At 32.2% G+C, this 17,153-nt stretch overlaps 2 protein-coding genes across 2 annotated transcripts in view; one reads left to right on the top strand and one right to left on the bottom strand.

Moving 5' to 3' along the window:
• LOC123693399 (angiotensin-converting enzyme) overlaps positions 1-17,153 on the bottom strand; it is a 102,646-nt gene that overhangs the window by 78,715 nt on the left and 6,778 nt on the right. The window contains exons 2-8 of the mRNA XM_045638477.1: positions 10,594-10,752; positions 10,037-10,277; positions 9,587-9,669; positions 9,203-9,409; positions 8,759-8,928; positions 8,304-8,428; positions 748-991 (exon numbers count right to left, since the gene is read on the bottom strand). Coding sequence (XP_045494433.1) covers positions 748-991; positions 8,304-8,428; positions 8,759-8,928; positions 9,203-9,409; positions 9,587-9,669; positions 10,037-10,277; positions 10,594-10,752 — 1,229 coding nt within the window. The remainder of the gene's footprint in view (positions 1-747; positions 992-8,303; positions 8,429-8,758; positions 8,929-9,202; positions 9,410-9,586; positions 9,670-10,036; positions 10,278-10,593; positions 10,753-17,153) is intronic.
• Positions 5,440-8,975, top strand: LOC123693404. The gene is made up of 3 exons (XM_045638481.1): positions 5,440-5,576; positions 7,028-7,195; positions 7,710-8,975. The coding sequence occupies exons 1-3, from the start codon at positions 5,516-5,518 to the stop codon at positions 7,928-7,930; spliced, it is 450 nt and encodes a 149-aa protein (XP_045494437.1). The 5' UTR covers positions 5,440-5,515; the 3' UTR covers positions 7,931-8,975.

Here is a 17,153-nt window from a genome sequence, read left to right as displayed (position 1 = left end):
GATCCAAGATTTTCATTTGCCATTTGTATTATATTGCCAATAATTATGACATATTATGGCAAAAGGAACCCAGAAGTAACCAGTTCGATGCGATTTCATAGAGCAACGGTGCGTACGTATTTGCAATTATGTTACGTTACTGTTAATAAACATTATCTAATGTTTCGGTCTAGACGTTTAACTTCTAATTACATATACGTAAGAATGATTGATTCTGATAATTTCAATTCGTTAACAAATTGGTCATAACTTCTTTATTTCTTGACATAATTTAACAATTTTAAAATAATTAGAGCAAACACTAAATAAACATTTATAAACTAAATGTGATACGAATCATCGCTACAAGACTTTCTAATAAATACATGAATTTTAAGTTTAATAACTCTACTACATTTTAGATGCAACTTATTATATTTGCATTTTATGTAACGTACAACGTAAATAGAGATACACTTCTTGCATAATATGTGGAATACTTTGAAGATATGATTTTGCGAGTATTACATATACCGTCTTAAATTTTATATTCTATACATTATATACTATAACTAGCTACTGGAGCGGAGCCCTGTTGGTCTTAGTGTGATGATAAACCTATGAGCCTTCTTCGATAAATGGGCTATCTAACACCGAAACAATTTTTCAAATCGGACTAGTAGTTCCTGAGATTAGCGCCTTTAAACAAATTAAAAAACAAACTCTTCAGCTTTATAATATTAGTATAGATATAGTCTTAAATATTACCTTAGTCTCCACCAATGGCAGTTATACTGTTCCTTGCGTATTTCACCATTGAAGACATCCCACCTCCAGCGGTCCATTACAAGGGCAAAGGGTAGAAAAGCAAGCTTGTCCATAGCTTGAGTGAATAAATAGTTTATGTCATGAGCTGTGTCATCTATTGATCGTTGGATGAGTCCTAGGGTCTGGAGATGGCGTGGTGATGATACTGACAGCGCGATCGCTTCCCCGACCGCTTCGTGGAAACCTACAAGAAATTAGGGCTTATTAAAGAGGATAATAAAGTAATTTAATATAATATTACTTTAGAAATTGGACTTCATATTTTGTGGTTTTTCGGTAGGTGGAAAAAATGACGAAAACGTATGTTCAGCGCCAGACTCTACTTAGAAGGTACATTACATAAAAAGTATTCATGTTAATGTTGATGTTGTAAATATTTGTGGTTGGAATAGTTATTTTTTGAATCTTTGTTTTGTCAAACTGTTGCCCACATATTTGGCACAGTGGTAACCGCATAAGCGATTACACCAATAACGATTTTACCTATTTATGATGATTAATAAACTAGGACTCCATTTGCAATGGGAAATAGGACCCCCCTTGTATATTAAATGCACTAAGAATTAACTAAATTGAATTCAATGAAGCAAGAAGAGGCAATCGAGAGAAAGTGTGCGGAAGTGCAAGTTGGACCCGATTGATAAATACTAACGCGGTACTTGCCGGAAACAACCCACTATACGAGCCTAGATTATTCTAGAAATAAATTTATGCGATTTTTCACATTTTATTAGCGGCTGTCTCACCTAAAGCTTTTCAATTTCTTAATTCTAATCAATATAGCAGGTATGACATAGTTTAAATTAATACACATGACTCTATATTTCCAAGAAATTCGTAAATCATCATCATCATTTTACGTCACAGTTTCAATCCAAATTATTTATATTCTCACTCACATAATATTACGTATAATATCTTCATAAATTAAGATAATATTGTGAAAGCGAGAGGAAGTTGAGGAAAAACAAAGGGGCTTTGTTCCAAAACGCTGTGAACATGGAATTAATTCCACTGCGGTTTCGAATGAATCTAAATGAGCTTGTAGCTGGTGAACTTGACCTCGTTGGGTGGAACTGTGGCGTCAAGTAAAAAACGGCACTAGATATCACTATAAAGAGAATGTTCTAGATGAGGCTTCGAATAGAGAACGCATTGCACTTCAATGTAAAAAATATAGAGATAAATTCCATGTTGTAAAGTTGATTTTTTTGAGTTTTAAATAAAATGAGAAATTGTAATTAGTGTGTAGGTCGTAGGAATACGCATAAGCTTCAATTTTAACTCACATTGATTATTAATATCACATTGTTTTCCAAAACATTATAAGAAAAAGTGTTCAAGTATATACTTTCCCAAAGGGGAACGTAACGTAAAGACGTTTAAATATATTTCACCTACTACCTATGTGATTTAGGAATATCCATAACACGTTATACAAAATTTTATAATAATTTGGTACGTCCATATTATTTACATCTATGTTCGCAATTTTATAAACGGCCGCTAGTAGATGCGCACATTATGTAACTATGTATCGTAACATTAATTTCCTCAAATTCGTTACAGCGCGTGCGACTTCATCAAATATTAAAACAGGTTATGAATAATCTATGTTATGTTTGATGGCTTAAGGTGCTAATTTGCATCGATAAAGTATAATTGGTTACTGTTAATTGAAGAAATTCCAATTGGTGGCCAGGAAGAGATGGCTACTACAGCCATAGGGCCGCCATTTGTGCATGTCTCTCCTCTCTACTGTATGTCTTTTAATGGTGTACAATAAAGCGTTTATTTATTCCAAACCCTCAGAAGAGGCTCGTGTCGAAGTGGGAACTTATATGGGTTGTTGTTGATGATGATGATGACGAATTAAAGAAATTTGACGTAATTTGGACTTAAAAAAATTATCAATTACAATATAATCACAAAGTATAAAAGTCCTAAGAATTATGTTCTTGTAGATGCTTCATAGATCAATGACCATATTATGGTATTTTTACTAAAAGGTCAGAAAATGAGGTTAACATGAGAGAGCCAGTGGTCATTAGAGTGTAATAAAGCTTAAAAACTCTACATATTTTATGAATGTAATAGAAACAAAAATATATACAAACAAAAATATTGGCAAATATTTTAATTCTATAAAAAAAAATAACGGCAAATGATGAGATGAAAAAATGAATTGATTTTGGATTTTTTTTTCGAGATTTCAAATAATTAATATTATGTAGATACCTACTTGTTTTTTTACTGATCTGAATGATATAAGTGATTAATATATTATAAAATAAATAAAAAAAAGTTTTTTATAATTATATAAAAAGCTCAATTTTAAATACAATGAAAACTTAAATAATTTTATCTAGGTTTTATATTTAAAATCTATTGTGAATTCATTTCAGACGCAGTAAATTTATTGTGCATTCGTGCTCGAAATACTAATATAAGTATGTACTTTAACAGTTTCTAGACACGCAGCTTGTTCTTAATTTCGTAATATGGGAAACGATGTTTCACACTTAATTATATAAATATATGTTTCCTACCGTGACCGAATGAGTTTTTATAATAAATGTGTATTTTCCTTGTTTATATATAAAAAAGTAAAAGCTATATGTTGAGATAATTATCGAAACAGATGAAGCACATACAAGTCAAGTACGCATATTAAATTGTATAACGAATAACGATCAAGTTGCAAAATTTTTCTAAACGAACTTTAGAACACAATTTTGTGCGTAATTATTTAATTTGACTGAAACTTAAAACTCTACCTAGTTCTTATATTACGCTTTTTAATATCTTATAGGTAAGGTAAGTAGTAATTATTAAACCATAATCGAAATTATCATTTATATAGATTTCGTAAATATAAGGTAGATATTCAATTTAATAACAAATAATTGTAATAAACATTTTGAGATCAATAATGGCTATCGATTGTGGTCAATCGCCCTTGTGTTATTTGATTCGTATAGATCAGTGACTGTTGTATTTAATACAGTTTAACATTACTTAATACAAAAAGTTCCGACACCCATTTACAATATAATTTAAATTAAACTGCGTAATTACTCCATTCACATGTAAGACCATGTAATTGAAAAATTAATTGCATTTATTCTTTGGACGATGGTGTTAGTCAATAAATTATCAAATAATTTTTTTCATTAAACTAAAATGTGCTAACATGATATTGTTATCCGTTTTAATATATTTGTATGATTGTTTTAATTTCCTTTAAGTAAAGAAACATATTTTGTTATAATACGATAAGCAATAATTTTAAATTTTCTTTGTTGGAAATTCTAAATAAAAATAAAATAAATAAATATTAATATCACTGTAACAGCACGTTTCGTATTTAACATTGAACTATTTTAAAATTAAGTCATTAACAAATAAATTTCACAATTTTCTTCTATTAAATATTTCAAGGGGACCAATATTGAAGGTCCCATTAGTAAGCTTGTGTCATCTTTTTATTGCAGAACAAGTTCTAGGTCACATTTATGTGAATTTCATTTAAATATATTAAGGTTTGAATGAGAGGCGTTGTTTTAATAGCCAATATTATGTATATTGTATAACCCTGAAAATTTTGGTTAAAGTAACCAATTTATGTTTGAATTAATATTAAAGAGCTTAGAAATAGATCATTATATATCCAGATAGTCGCAAGCACCAAATAGTGGACAGTAACTACGGAAAATTTGCTTTTCCTCAAAAGAAGATCAGTCTTATTTTCAGTGAAATATGACGCAATATTCAAGACCCAGTAAGAAGCAAAACATGTTCTATTTCAATAAATTAAAAATTAAGAGATAGGCTTGTATCTAGCAGATTTTGATAGATATTTTGTTTTTAATAAACGACTCTATCAGATTAATAGAGAAAAAGTAACAATAGAAGAGAAAAAAATTGAAGGTAATTGAAGATTTTGTATTACATATGTATAATGTATGCACCTAAGCAGACAGACACACTGAATTTCTCACAACAAAATATTATATTCAATACATAGTTGTGGATACTCGGATATTAATGAAGGATACAATTTGTAACATCAAAACATACTTTTGCATTTTCCTGGTAAAAAACAAATTCATTATCTCAGACGGGGTGAACCGGATATATCAAACGATTTTATAAGTATAGCCTATGACCTCGGTTAGGCTACTCTTAAACAATCAGCTATAGGAAATCAATTTGTGCCCTTTTAGTTAACGGTATTAAAGCCGAGGTAGAGGGCGCCTAACAACATTATACAGTGTAAAGTTTATATCGTACTGTAAGCTAAGCTACACTTAAGTTATTTTTAATAATTTTTCTTTCGTTCGAACATTACTAATAAAAACGACGACAAATTTAAATAAATTTCGATAATTATGATTTATTTCTACCACAAAAATTACATGTTTAGAGTTAAGATTCTCAACCAGACTTTACACCATTATTGGTTAATATAATTATTCATTGAATTAGTCTACAAAAACTTTTATAATTAAAAATCAACGTAGCTGATTAGAGCTTTGATTTTTTAAGAACCATGTAAAATATTAAATTATCGAATCGCTTCCAATCAGTAGTGGAAGCATTACTAACTTTAATTCAATTATAATTTCACAGCGCTGACGTAATTTAGATAGTGAAAAAACTGCTTTCTATCGTGTGTCTCATAACTAGTGTTGTTTTAATCGCCATCATGAAACTGTTCAAAAATATCATTGCTTTTACAATTTCCCTGTTATGTAGTGTCAATTATGGTAAGTAATCGCCTATATTTTTTAATAATGATTATTCATTTGTTTTTTCTTTTGTTTGCACTCCTTTTATAGGTTTCCTTTGTGTCCTATTTGTGAATAATAATATGTGTTAAGGGGAGACTGCAGCCCTTGTTTCAAGCTTTATATCTTCTCGTGATGTAGGTATTCTTTAGAGATATAATAAATAAATAAATAAATATTATAGGACATTATTTTTACCATCATACATTCTCTTGATGTTCTTGTGATAATTGAGAAACTAATATCTTGTATTTTTTTTTAAGAAAAAATAGAGGCAAAAATATGAAACCAAATAAAGATAAAATACATAATTCATTCATAAATTAATGGTTAATTCCCTTATCTATTATACTTTCCTAATTTGTAAAGTTCGCATACATTCGTAGACTCCCATACAATATGACGATGACGAATATTTTTTTATCCTTAGATATTTACACTAACTTTCTCTTATATAGAGTGTTATAATGTTATAAAATAAGGAAAGCTGACATCTAATCATGATTATGTAACATTTAGAATTTTATGTAATTTGTTGTATAAATAGAAACGAATAGTTTTATAATATTTTCATTTACAAGTTACAATTTTTGAGGTAATTTAAGCAGAAAAAGCATAGATCAATGATTCCAGTAAAAAAAAAAAAACAGTTCCTAAAATGCTGGTTATAAATTACGTATCAAAACAATCTGGTACCACAATTTTACCAATAATCTGAAATATAGGTCATAGGCGATGAAGAAACCTTACTGTTCTTTGAATTGGATTACTGCGTTGAACTTGAAACAAACTTTTCTTTGCTTATAAATCAATACCCATTGTCTACCTATTAATATACTTAACATAATATATATACCTACCAGGTACAACAAAATTTAACCAGTTATATAACGTAACTTTTTCTTTGACTATAAAATGTTCGAATTGGTTTACTTAATCTAATAGTTTTCTCTGTGAAAATTTTAATAAATTTGTTGTGCTTTTATAATAATTCCCCGTCAATTTATTTATACATTAAGCAGTATTAACTATCCTCTAATAATTATGTGGTGTAATAAAATTGTTGATCGATATCAGAAAAATGTAAAATGATATCATTAGTGAATTTTCAATATTTTACTTGTTTTTTATACCTACATAATATTATAAATGGGACAAATTCGAAAATTTATTTAAGATCGAACATTCCTAGTCCTTGACTTTATCTAACTCTAGATTTACCGATTTTTGACCCATTGACATCTATTACATACATTATTCACAAAAATTGGCAGAGTAAATGCGTATTAATTAATATCATTTGTCACTAATTTGAAGAACTTATTAAAATTTCACTCGAAATCGCTTAAAAATTTAGAAATAATGAATAATAAATCTCATCATTAATTTTAGAGACTTATTTAAATTTCCTTTGCAATGTATCTTTTCAGTATCAGCAATATTCTGCTATGACTGCAACAGTGCCTTCGATCCAAGGTGTGGAGAGAATTTCGACCACTTCAATTTAGGTGTCGTTAATTGCTCCCTCAAAGATCCCTTGGAATTGGATCATATTCCCCCTGTTGATGCTACTTTTTGTAGGACCATAAAGATGGAAAGTGAGTGTTTTTTTTTAAGAACGCCATACTAAGATAAATTGTACAATCATCGTTTTAAATTCGTAATATCGTTTATATATGAAATGTATATAATATAATCATGTGTATATATTTTATTATATTCTTTCATTACTTCTACTCTATCTAAAATTATGCTTTTATTTTGTTTTACAACATATTTCGCTCTCGCTTCTCTCCGTGGTTGCCTGGCAGAGATCACTGCATAGTGATAAGGCCACCCTTTGTGCTTCTTTAACTTATTTTTTTCACCTTTATGTTTCTTGCACTTAATTCTGTTTTTGGTTCGTAAATGAGCTTTCCATTTTCTAAAGAATATTTATATTTAGATAGACGATATTGCTGATGCAATCTGTCGTTTGAGACATATCTATTATTTAGTTACTTTAACAGCATCCATAATATTAATTTATACCTAGATTGGTTAAAACAATAGATGGAAGTTTCCAGGAATAAAAAACCATTCATAAACTAATTATTTACCGTTTTATTGCAGTTTATGGAAAAGTCAGAATTGTCCGAAAATGCGGATATCTCAAAGATGAATTCAAAATGAACGCATGCAAAAAACAAACGGGCACAGGCGAGCTTTTCGTCACCTATTGCTCGTGCAACACAGATCTTTGTAACAGCGCTAAAGGAAACAGCCAAGAGATGACGCTGATATCAATTGTTGCGATATTTAGCGTTTTAACTGTTATTAGAAATTTTATATAAGTAATTTACTATTTTTAGGCCATATAAAACACGAATGCTAGTCATAGACAATATTTTTGTGTGATATATTGTTATTGGAACAACTGCCAAGTTATTCTAATGTATTGTCAGTACTTATTGTTAAGTAGCCAATAAAAAGTATGAAATAAAAATATTCATGACACACATTTGTGTGTCATGAATATTAGGTAGGTACCGATTTAAGAGACAATAACATTCAATTTATTTCTGAAACAGGTAAATTGGAACTGATATGCAATATGTACTCATTACGTTTTTCACAAAGGATTATAAACATTTTATACTAAGCGGAAGAATGTTAAGATTAAATTATTATGATATTAAATAACAGCAGTTATTTGGGTTAACAAACCTGGATTGGCTCCGTCACGGAAGACTTTTGGTAGATTTCTATATGATAAGAAATATTGTATGTGCGCCATTTCATGATGAGCTGTGACAAGATCCTTCATGTCTGGGTGTGTACACATTTTAATCCTGTAATAAAATTATTGCCATTTATTTTTATAAATACAAGTGCGTCCAAACAAAACCGGACACAATTATATTATGCCATGTGTTAAAAGGAGAAGATATATAAATGTGACAATGACTCCTTATTTTTTCTAACAATAAATAAAAAGCTCTATAGCGGCTCTATTTTTTGTTAAGTTATAGAATACAACCTAAGAATACAACATTTTAAATGTATATTTCATTGTACAGAATGTGAATGAATTGTATAAAAACGAATTACTTATGTTATTAACATATTGATCATGTTTTCTTATATGACTTTAAGCGTAGCATAAAGAGCCAATAAAGTACCTATAATCGTGTCTATTACAAAAGTCCCAAGCAGAAGGCTGGCAGTGTATCTGCCTGTCCGCAGGCTGCTCGAAGACACTGAGGGCCCAGAAATCTTGCGGCATTGCAGACATGTTCATAGACACGTAGAATTCCTCAGCCAGTTGAAATATTGTGAGTGGAGTGAAACCCTGGAATGTGAAAATTGTTTTAAGTATTAAAGATACATACGTTGATTTGATTGTAGTTTTATTTAATTCAAATTTAGCCAAGAAATACTTATTCTTCCTATGTAAGCTTGATTTGATTATAATTGATTGAATTTAATTTTATGGGATTCAATTAAATATTATTGATTCATGATAGTTAAAATATGTAAAGTTTTAGTTATAACAATAACAAACAACACAATATGTCGCTACTTATCAAAGACTATTTACAAACTAAAACATAGATATCACTAACCTGGCGAACCATTTCTGGTGTAACATCGACCAGTTTCTTCCCTGGATACGGTAGCGTGAAGGGTATGATTCCGTTCCAACTCTGACCCCACATATCACCAAGGATATGAGCAGGAATCGGCGCTGACCTTGAAATCCGCTCCGGGCCATACGCTTCGCGGAGGCGGCGGCGGACGTAAGCGTGTAAAAGCTCGTATAGAGGCTTTACCTGAAATTTTATGTAAAAATTAAGCAGATATTGAAATAATAAGGATGGGACTTTTCCATTGACACAGCTAGTTACTATATATATACGAATTATAGTGTCGGTTAATTTTAGAGAAAAACTTAAAATCAAAGTAATTTTTATTCCGTATTTGATTCTGTGTTTAAAGAGCTCACTAACCTGATCCCATATTTCATCAATTTCTTGTCTCATATTAAATGAGTCGTAGGGAAACATCCAGTATGCTGACGCATCCGTGAAATCTGAGAACGAAATACAATGATTGTATATAAGCAGAAAAACCGTTTTGATTATTTGCTAAAAAAGTAAAAAGGCGTTTAAAATCTGTTAGGTGATTCTACTCTACATTATGTTTTTAGATAAATTCTCTAGGTTTATTCCCTTGTTTTTTTTTCTGGGAAATTATAATAGGTCCATGGAAGAATCATACATTTAGATGCCAGAAAGTACCGTTTTCCTATTTAGTTTTAATGAGTCATATAACCGTTCAAGTAAGTCATCATCATCATCAGAGTGCTATAAATATCGAATGACGAAGATTGATTATTTCGCATTATTCTATAAATCTAGAATATATAATTAGACTAAAGAATACTTTTATTAACTTACTGTTCAACCTTGCAGCCTGATTGGTCAGGTCCACAAGCTGTTCATACAAGTCTCTGATCCTCCTCCCCGTGTTCCTCCTCCACTCCGTCCATACATGTTGGAGTTCATCCCAATCCCTGGAGTGTGACATGATGAACTGCAGCTCGGGTTGCAAATGGAGACCGCATTTAAAAGGTTCGTTGTAAGCGCATATTTCAGCCGTATTGTACACAGCCAGCATGTCATTTATTATCCTATTGTACTGTGAAATATCATTTATCAGTTAGTGTCAGGATTAAAATAATATTGTTTTTGTTTTAAGGAAAACTTTACAACGTTTAGTGAGTCTACAAAGCTAACTTTTGTTGGTATTGTTTCTTGATAGTCAAGGAAGCCGTCAAGACATACGACAATATTTCATATATCATTATAAATATTATGTCTGCACGGCCAATCTTAATAGTTTTCTGAAGCTAATAAAACTATATTAATATAATTTTTCATGCCTTACTTTTGATTATACCGTTAAATGAGGAAGTATTTTTGTAAAGGAAGATATTTATATCAACGTTGCTTACTCTGTCCAATTGGTCAGGTGGTAGAGCAGCAGGTCCGATGATAGACAGCAACCGCAGTTGTCTAAACGTTGGGAAGTCCCGTATCCCACCTCTGGGCAGCTGCTGAGCCACTTCCCAAAGCCCTCGCTGGAACAGCGTGTACCGCTGTTGAGCATCCAACTGTAATAATATAAAATTATATTTATTATTTCAGGCAGAAAACATGTTGCTGTGTAGAAGATAATCTTTACGTCATACACGAGAGTAAAATACTATCAATACTATGCCCTGTTATTAAGTAGAAGCTGCTGTTACCGGCTATATCACTTTGCCCGGGATAAAAATAAAAAATATACCTATATCACTCATTAGGTATAACGTAGCTTTTTGCTGGTATAAAAATTTTTCACGGTCCAGCAAGATTAGTCCTCCGCCTTCGGAGCCTATTAATTTCAAACGAACAAACCAACTCACATCTTTATAAAATTAGTGTACAATGCTGATTGTTTTCAAACTGATAAGTCTTCATCTACTCTACAATATTACTAGGTATTATCTTTCCTCAAGCACAAAACTATTAAAACCTCAATACAAACAGTAATCAAATCTAAATAACGAGACGTAACCGTAATTAAAGTGAAGGTCGATTAATGAATTAGAATCGGTGCTCTGTTTTTGTCAACATAATACACTATAACCCCAAGGTTATTCGTTTCATGGTATCTGTATCTTTGGTATCTAGTGTACGTGCTTCTTTGTTGAGACCATAAACAACTCCTTATAGGATGAAGGTTGAGGATTTGCATCACTAAAGAGGTGTTTAGGGCTGCAGTGCATGTTATGGAACTATGGAAGAGAGGAAAAATATGAATTTCAAGGATATGTTCAGTAGATATGTTTACGTTTGTATATAGATATGTATGTAGAAAGTAGAGTTTGGGCAAAGTTATGTGTCTAAAAATACTGTCTCTATTAATATTATTCAATTAAAAATTATAGTAGAGCCATTTTAATAGGCAACATTTGACAGTTCAACAAAATTCAACAACGTAACCTAGTAACGACGACATAGAATAACATGATATTTCGTTTTGTTAGAACTGCACATTTGCTTAACTTTTTTCAATTACGATTACATATTTATAATAATAATGACCGATACAAGCTATTTTAAGATTTCATTTTACTGATAAACCATCCTAAACATAATAAACAATTTCTGAATTGAAGAACTGACGTCGCTACAATTTTGTGTCAATAAACCTTTTTTCTTTTTAATTGCTAGAGACGTTACTCAAAAAATCGAAATCTGACATCTAGAATCGAATGTATTGATAACTTGTGAATAAAAATCATCATAAATTAATAAATTCGATTGACAAATGTTTCAAATCCGTATCGATTAATACACTTTAATCGATGTTTTTAAGCAGGTTACCTCTCTTCGAAGATAAAATTGATAGACGATGTAGATGTTGCCTATTAAATTGGCTCGACTATAATATATTATCATTATTAACTTAGTCTTTTGAAAACCGACAAATGAGGTACGCCTGAAGCTTTTCCAAATGCTTGAATGGAAAAATTACAGTGTTCAACGACAAAAAACTGCATGTCTTACAACAATAAGGTTAACATATTTCAAAATCAATAATTATTTGCTTTGCTTTACTTGTAACTATGCAATTATACCAACCTAATTGAATAAAATATGAGAATAATCTACGGTTCGAAGAAGTATGTTAACAAAGTTGTTAGAATACTGATACATTTAAAATATCATGACATCAAACCAGAAATATAAAATCTGTAAAGCAGCAATTGTTCTGCGCAATAATAATTATATCTACATATATATATATTTTTATATTTGATATTATTTATTTATATATATACAAATTTCTTTCTTATATTAATATATATTACATTTAGTCCACCATTTCGTTTTCGAATGACAGTGACTGTGATTCCTTCGTAAGCGCTCATAGTTGTGATGATAGTTTTCAGAGTTTTGACAGCCCACCTCTTGATAAATGTTTGACTTCTACCTTTTCCGATGTTTTAAAAAATTTTAACGTTATCCACATCAACGCTCAGAGTATTCCGGCACATTTTACCGATATGCATGCATCATTTAATTCTAACTCCATTCACGCTATCCTTATTTCCGAAACCTGGCTCAAGCCTTGTCTTTCCTCTACCTCTTACTCCTTACCTGGCTTCAATTTGGTACGTAACGACCGTACCGGTCGGGTGGGTGGTGGAGTTGCTATATACTTACGCTCCGACTTACCTTTCACCGTTATCAGCACATCTCCACAACCGCCACCTGCCGACGAGGCCGAACACTTGCTAATTGAAGTCTTGATTTCCTGCACTAAACTTCTTTTAGGTGTTTTCTATGTCCCTTCCCTTCTTATTAACTATTTTCCGGCGTTTGAAAAAACGTTAGAGAATTTACGTCCTCTCTATGACCATGTCATTTTTATGGGAGACTTTAACACCTGTCTTCTTAAAAATGACATCCGGAGTGACAAGCTTTCAACAATCGTATCCTCCTGTAACCTCAATATCCTTCCCCTCAATCCTACTCACTTCTCTCCTGGCTGTTGTCCTTCTCTCCTAGATTTGATTATTGTTTCCTCCCCTAATCTTGTCTCTAAGCACGGTCAGTGCACTGCCGATGCCTTTTCTTACCACGACCTTGTCTTCCTTTCCTACCGTGTTCGTCCTCCCAAAAGAAAGCACAAAGTATTGTTACAGCGCAGTTTCCGTGGAATGGACGTCGAGCGTCTGTGTGATGATGCTCAAAAAATCGATTGGTCACCTGTCTCATCTGCCAATTGTATAGACTCCAAAGTTGCAGCCTTTAATTTACTACTTACTAAACTGTACGATACTCATGCGCCAATTAAAGCGGTTAAAATGAAGCATGTTCCAGCTCCTTGGTTGACAGATGAACTTAGATCCATTGTTCACAAAAAAAATCTGGCGAAAGCCAAATTTAAACTGAATAACTCGGACTCCAATCGTGAAAAATATAAAGCAATTCGCAATCGCTGTAATACGATGTGTAGAGATGCACAACGACGCCACATTCACAAATCCGTTGAGAGCGGCAACACTGCAGACACTTGGAAATTTTTAAAAACACTTGGAGTTGGTAAATCTCAGAATATCTCTTTTCCTGTAAATATTAATTTAGATCTTATTAACAAACATTTCTCCTCGTCAAAGTCTACTCTGGACTGTAACACTAAAACTGATACCATTTCACTTCTTTCTACCATGCAAACTCCTGACTCTCCTCCGTTCATTCTTGTACCTTTCACTGCCAGTGACGTTAAGAAGAATACATTGGCCATTGCTTCGAATGCTCTCGGCTGTGATGGTATAGGCCGTGCTATGATTCTGCCCATTCTTGATATTATCCTTCCCATCCTTACACACATCCTTAATTTCTCCCTATCTTCGAGTTCTTTTCCCCAGATCTGGAAAGATGCATTCATCATTCCACTCCCTAAAAAAAATAATCCATCCAATTTCTCCGATTATCGCCCTATTTCCATTCTACCATTCCTATCTAAAGTTCTTGAAAGGCTAGTGCAACAACAGCTGTGCTCCTTTCTTAACTTTAATTCCCTTCTAGATCCTTTACAATCTGGTTTTCGCTCGGGCCATAGCACGGTCACTGCTCTTGTCAAAGTTACAGAGGATATTCGTTTGGCAATGGACAATAAGCAGCTAACTATCCTTGCTCTCCTCGATTTCTCCAATGCCTTTAACACCGTTGACTTTGATATCCTGTTAGCTCTGCTTAGTTCTCTTAACGTATCTCCTGCGGTGGTTGGTTGGTTTCGTAGTTACTTGCAGGGTCGTCGGCAGCGCGTCCGGGTGGATGAATCCTATTCCACATGGTGTGATGTTTCTGCTGGCGTCCCTCAAGGCGGCGTGTTGTCACCCGTCCTTTTTAGTATTTTCATTAATTCTATTTCTTCTAAACTTTCCTCTCTCTACCATCTGTACGCAGACGATCTACAAATTTACACCCATTCGTCAATGGAAAATCTTGAAGAAGCGATTACTCGCATCAACACTGACCTTCAATCCATTGTCGACTGGACTCAAGCTTATGGTCTCAAATTAAATCCTGGAAAGACTCAAGTTATTATTTTAGGCAGTTCTTATTTCCTTTCTAAGATTTCTTTTCCGGATTTAGCTCGTATTTCGATCGATGGAGTCCCAGTTCCATATAGTACATCGGTTAAAAACCTTGGTATTCATTTCGATCAAACCCTATCCTGGACCGAACACATAAAACAAGTAAGCCGTAAGGTTTTTGGTGTTACGTCATCTTTACGTCGATTGCGCAACTTTTTACCTGTTCCTACGAAAACTGTTCTGGCGCAGTCTTTGTTGCTTTCTATCCTTGATTATGGTGATGCATGCTTTCCAGACCTTAATGAGGAGCTACTTAACAAATTAGAACGACTTCAAAATTTTGCTATCAGATTCATCTTTGGCTTGCGCAAATATGATCATATCTCAGAATATCGCTCGAGACTTAATTGGCTGCCGATCCGACTTCGCCGGAATACTCACATCCTTTCCCTCCTGTACAATATCCTTTTTGACCCTAGATCCCCATCCTATCTTAAAAATAGATTCGTGTTCTTGGGTTCCTCCCATGAACTCGATCTACGCTCCTTGGACAACCTTACGCTTCGCATGCCCGCTCACAAAACCCGTTTTTACGATACTTCCTTCACCGTGCAAGCTGTAAGGTTGTGGAACTCGCTCCCATTAAACATCAGGAAAGCTCAATCTATCAGCTCTTTCAAGTATTTGGTCAAACAGCATTATCTTCACAACTAACGTTTAAATGTTTCATCCGTTCTTATTTATCTTAACTACTTACTTTCATCCTGTTATTCTTTATTTTCCTTTATTTGCTATGTATATAATAATATGTATTAATATTTGTATTTATTTATCTATTTCCTACTTTTATTTGCACCTTCTAATAATGCCTCGCTATGCTCCTTCTACTATCCAATTATTCATTTTTCTTCATACTTTTCCTATATCCTAAGGTTGCCTGGAAGATATCGCTTCTTAGCGATAAGGCCGCCTATTTGTACCGCTTCGTTGTGTATTATTTTTGTTTGATTTTGTTTTGTATTGTGTGTGCAATAAAGTGTTTTTTATTTATTTATTTATCTATTAAATATGAGTCAGATAATATCGTGATGGAGTTGATGATGGCGATTTGTCACGTTACATGATTCATGGTATGTATAATATAATATAAGGCTACTCAAATTGTTGAGTGTAATTTAATGCTATCAATTGTTACGTAGGAAACTTCAGCTGAAATAGATTCATGTACATTTTGTCTTGTTTTCTTATACATATATGTTATTCAGTTCAGTTTATTTATAGCTATTCTAATATATTATGGTTCATATCAACAACAGAATAGCAAAATTTTACTCAAAATTGTGTCTACGTTTTATTATTATTATTACAATTGTTGAAAACACGCATTCTCCATGAGAAAAAGGTTTAAGGTTTGAAGGTTTATTTACATAGCATTCTTAAACTAAAATTAATCATTTAATTCATTAACTTCGACCTTATAGCCGTTCCGAGATGATAATCGCGTAAAATCTGAATTGTTTCGAGTCGACACGGCCAAGTTCAAACCGCCAAGTAATTACCACGAATGACTTTGATTTACTGATGTAATTGTGATATAACAACTGTGGCAGTAAAGTGTACGTTCATTAGTTACAATTAATTAATGGCTCTTCCATGGTGAACTTTTTATTTGTATTTCTATTGGTGACTTTCCGTATTTGAAGCAGATTAATCAACCATTTTGAATAACAATTTTTTTTTCTTCTTGTTGTATGGATGGCAATAACTAATGAGTTATCATGTAAGATAATAACTACAACGAACACAACATCTTTTTTAACGAATCTAAATATTATTTTTTCCTTAAGACTATTTTTTGTATCTGTTTGCAATTTGAAATTTCTGTACATTAATTGATTTTAGGTAAGGTGCGATGCAGTGAACCTCAATCATTAAATCTTATACTTATAATTTAAAATATCTATACACATTGTTCTTCACAACATCCTCTTTATGTAATGCAAATAAATACGTTTTAATATAAATTCCCACGGTACAGGCTTCAATGTACTTGAAACTTGTTTATTCAATTAAGAGTTGAATATAAAACAGTGCTTATGACGTATACCGAAGGTACCTACTAAACCATTATTATGTTGTAGATGCAGTAATCATGAAAATATAACAATTGTATCAAAATATATTATATGAAAGTCGCAACCATACGTTTGTATATTATCAAAATATGAATACATTTATGCAACGCTAAAGTTGGTTGTTTTATTGAAGTTGTTGTTTTATAATGATTGTTTTATTTGCTAAACAATCTTATCTTACTAATATTATAAATGCGAAAGTTGGTGAGGATGTGTGTGTATTTGTTTACTCTTTCACGCAAATAATAGGTACTGAACCGATTACAATGAAATTAAGCACACATA

The sequence above is a fragment of the Colias croceus genome, chromosome 7 (genome assembly GCF_905220415.1).
Source record: "Colias croceus chromosome 7, ilColCroc2.1".
NCBI classification, from domain to species: domain Eukaryota; kingdom Metazoa; phylum Arthropoda; class Insecta; order Lepidoptera; family Pieridae; genus Colias; species Colias croceus.
The sequence above is the reverse complement of the archived record's forward strand: the minus strand, read 5'-3'. Positions and strand labels throughout refer to the sequence as shown.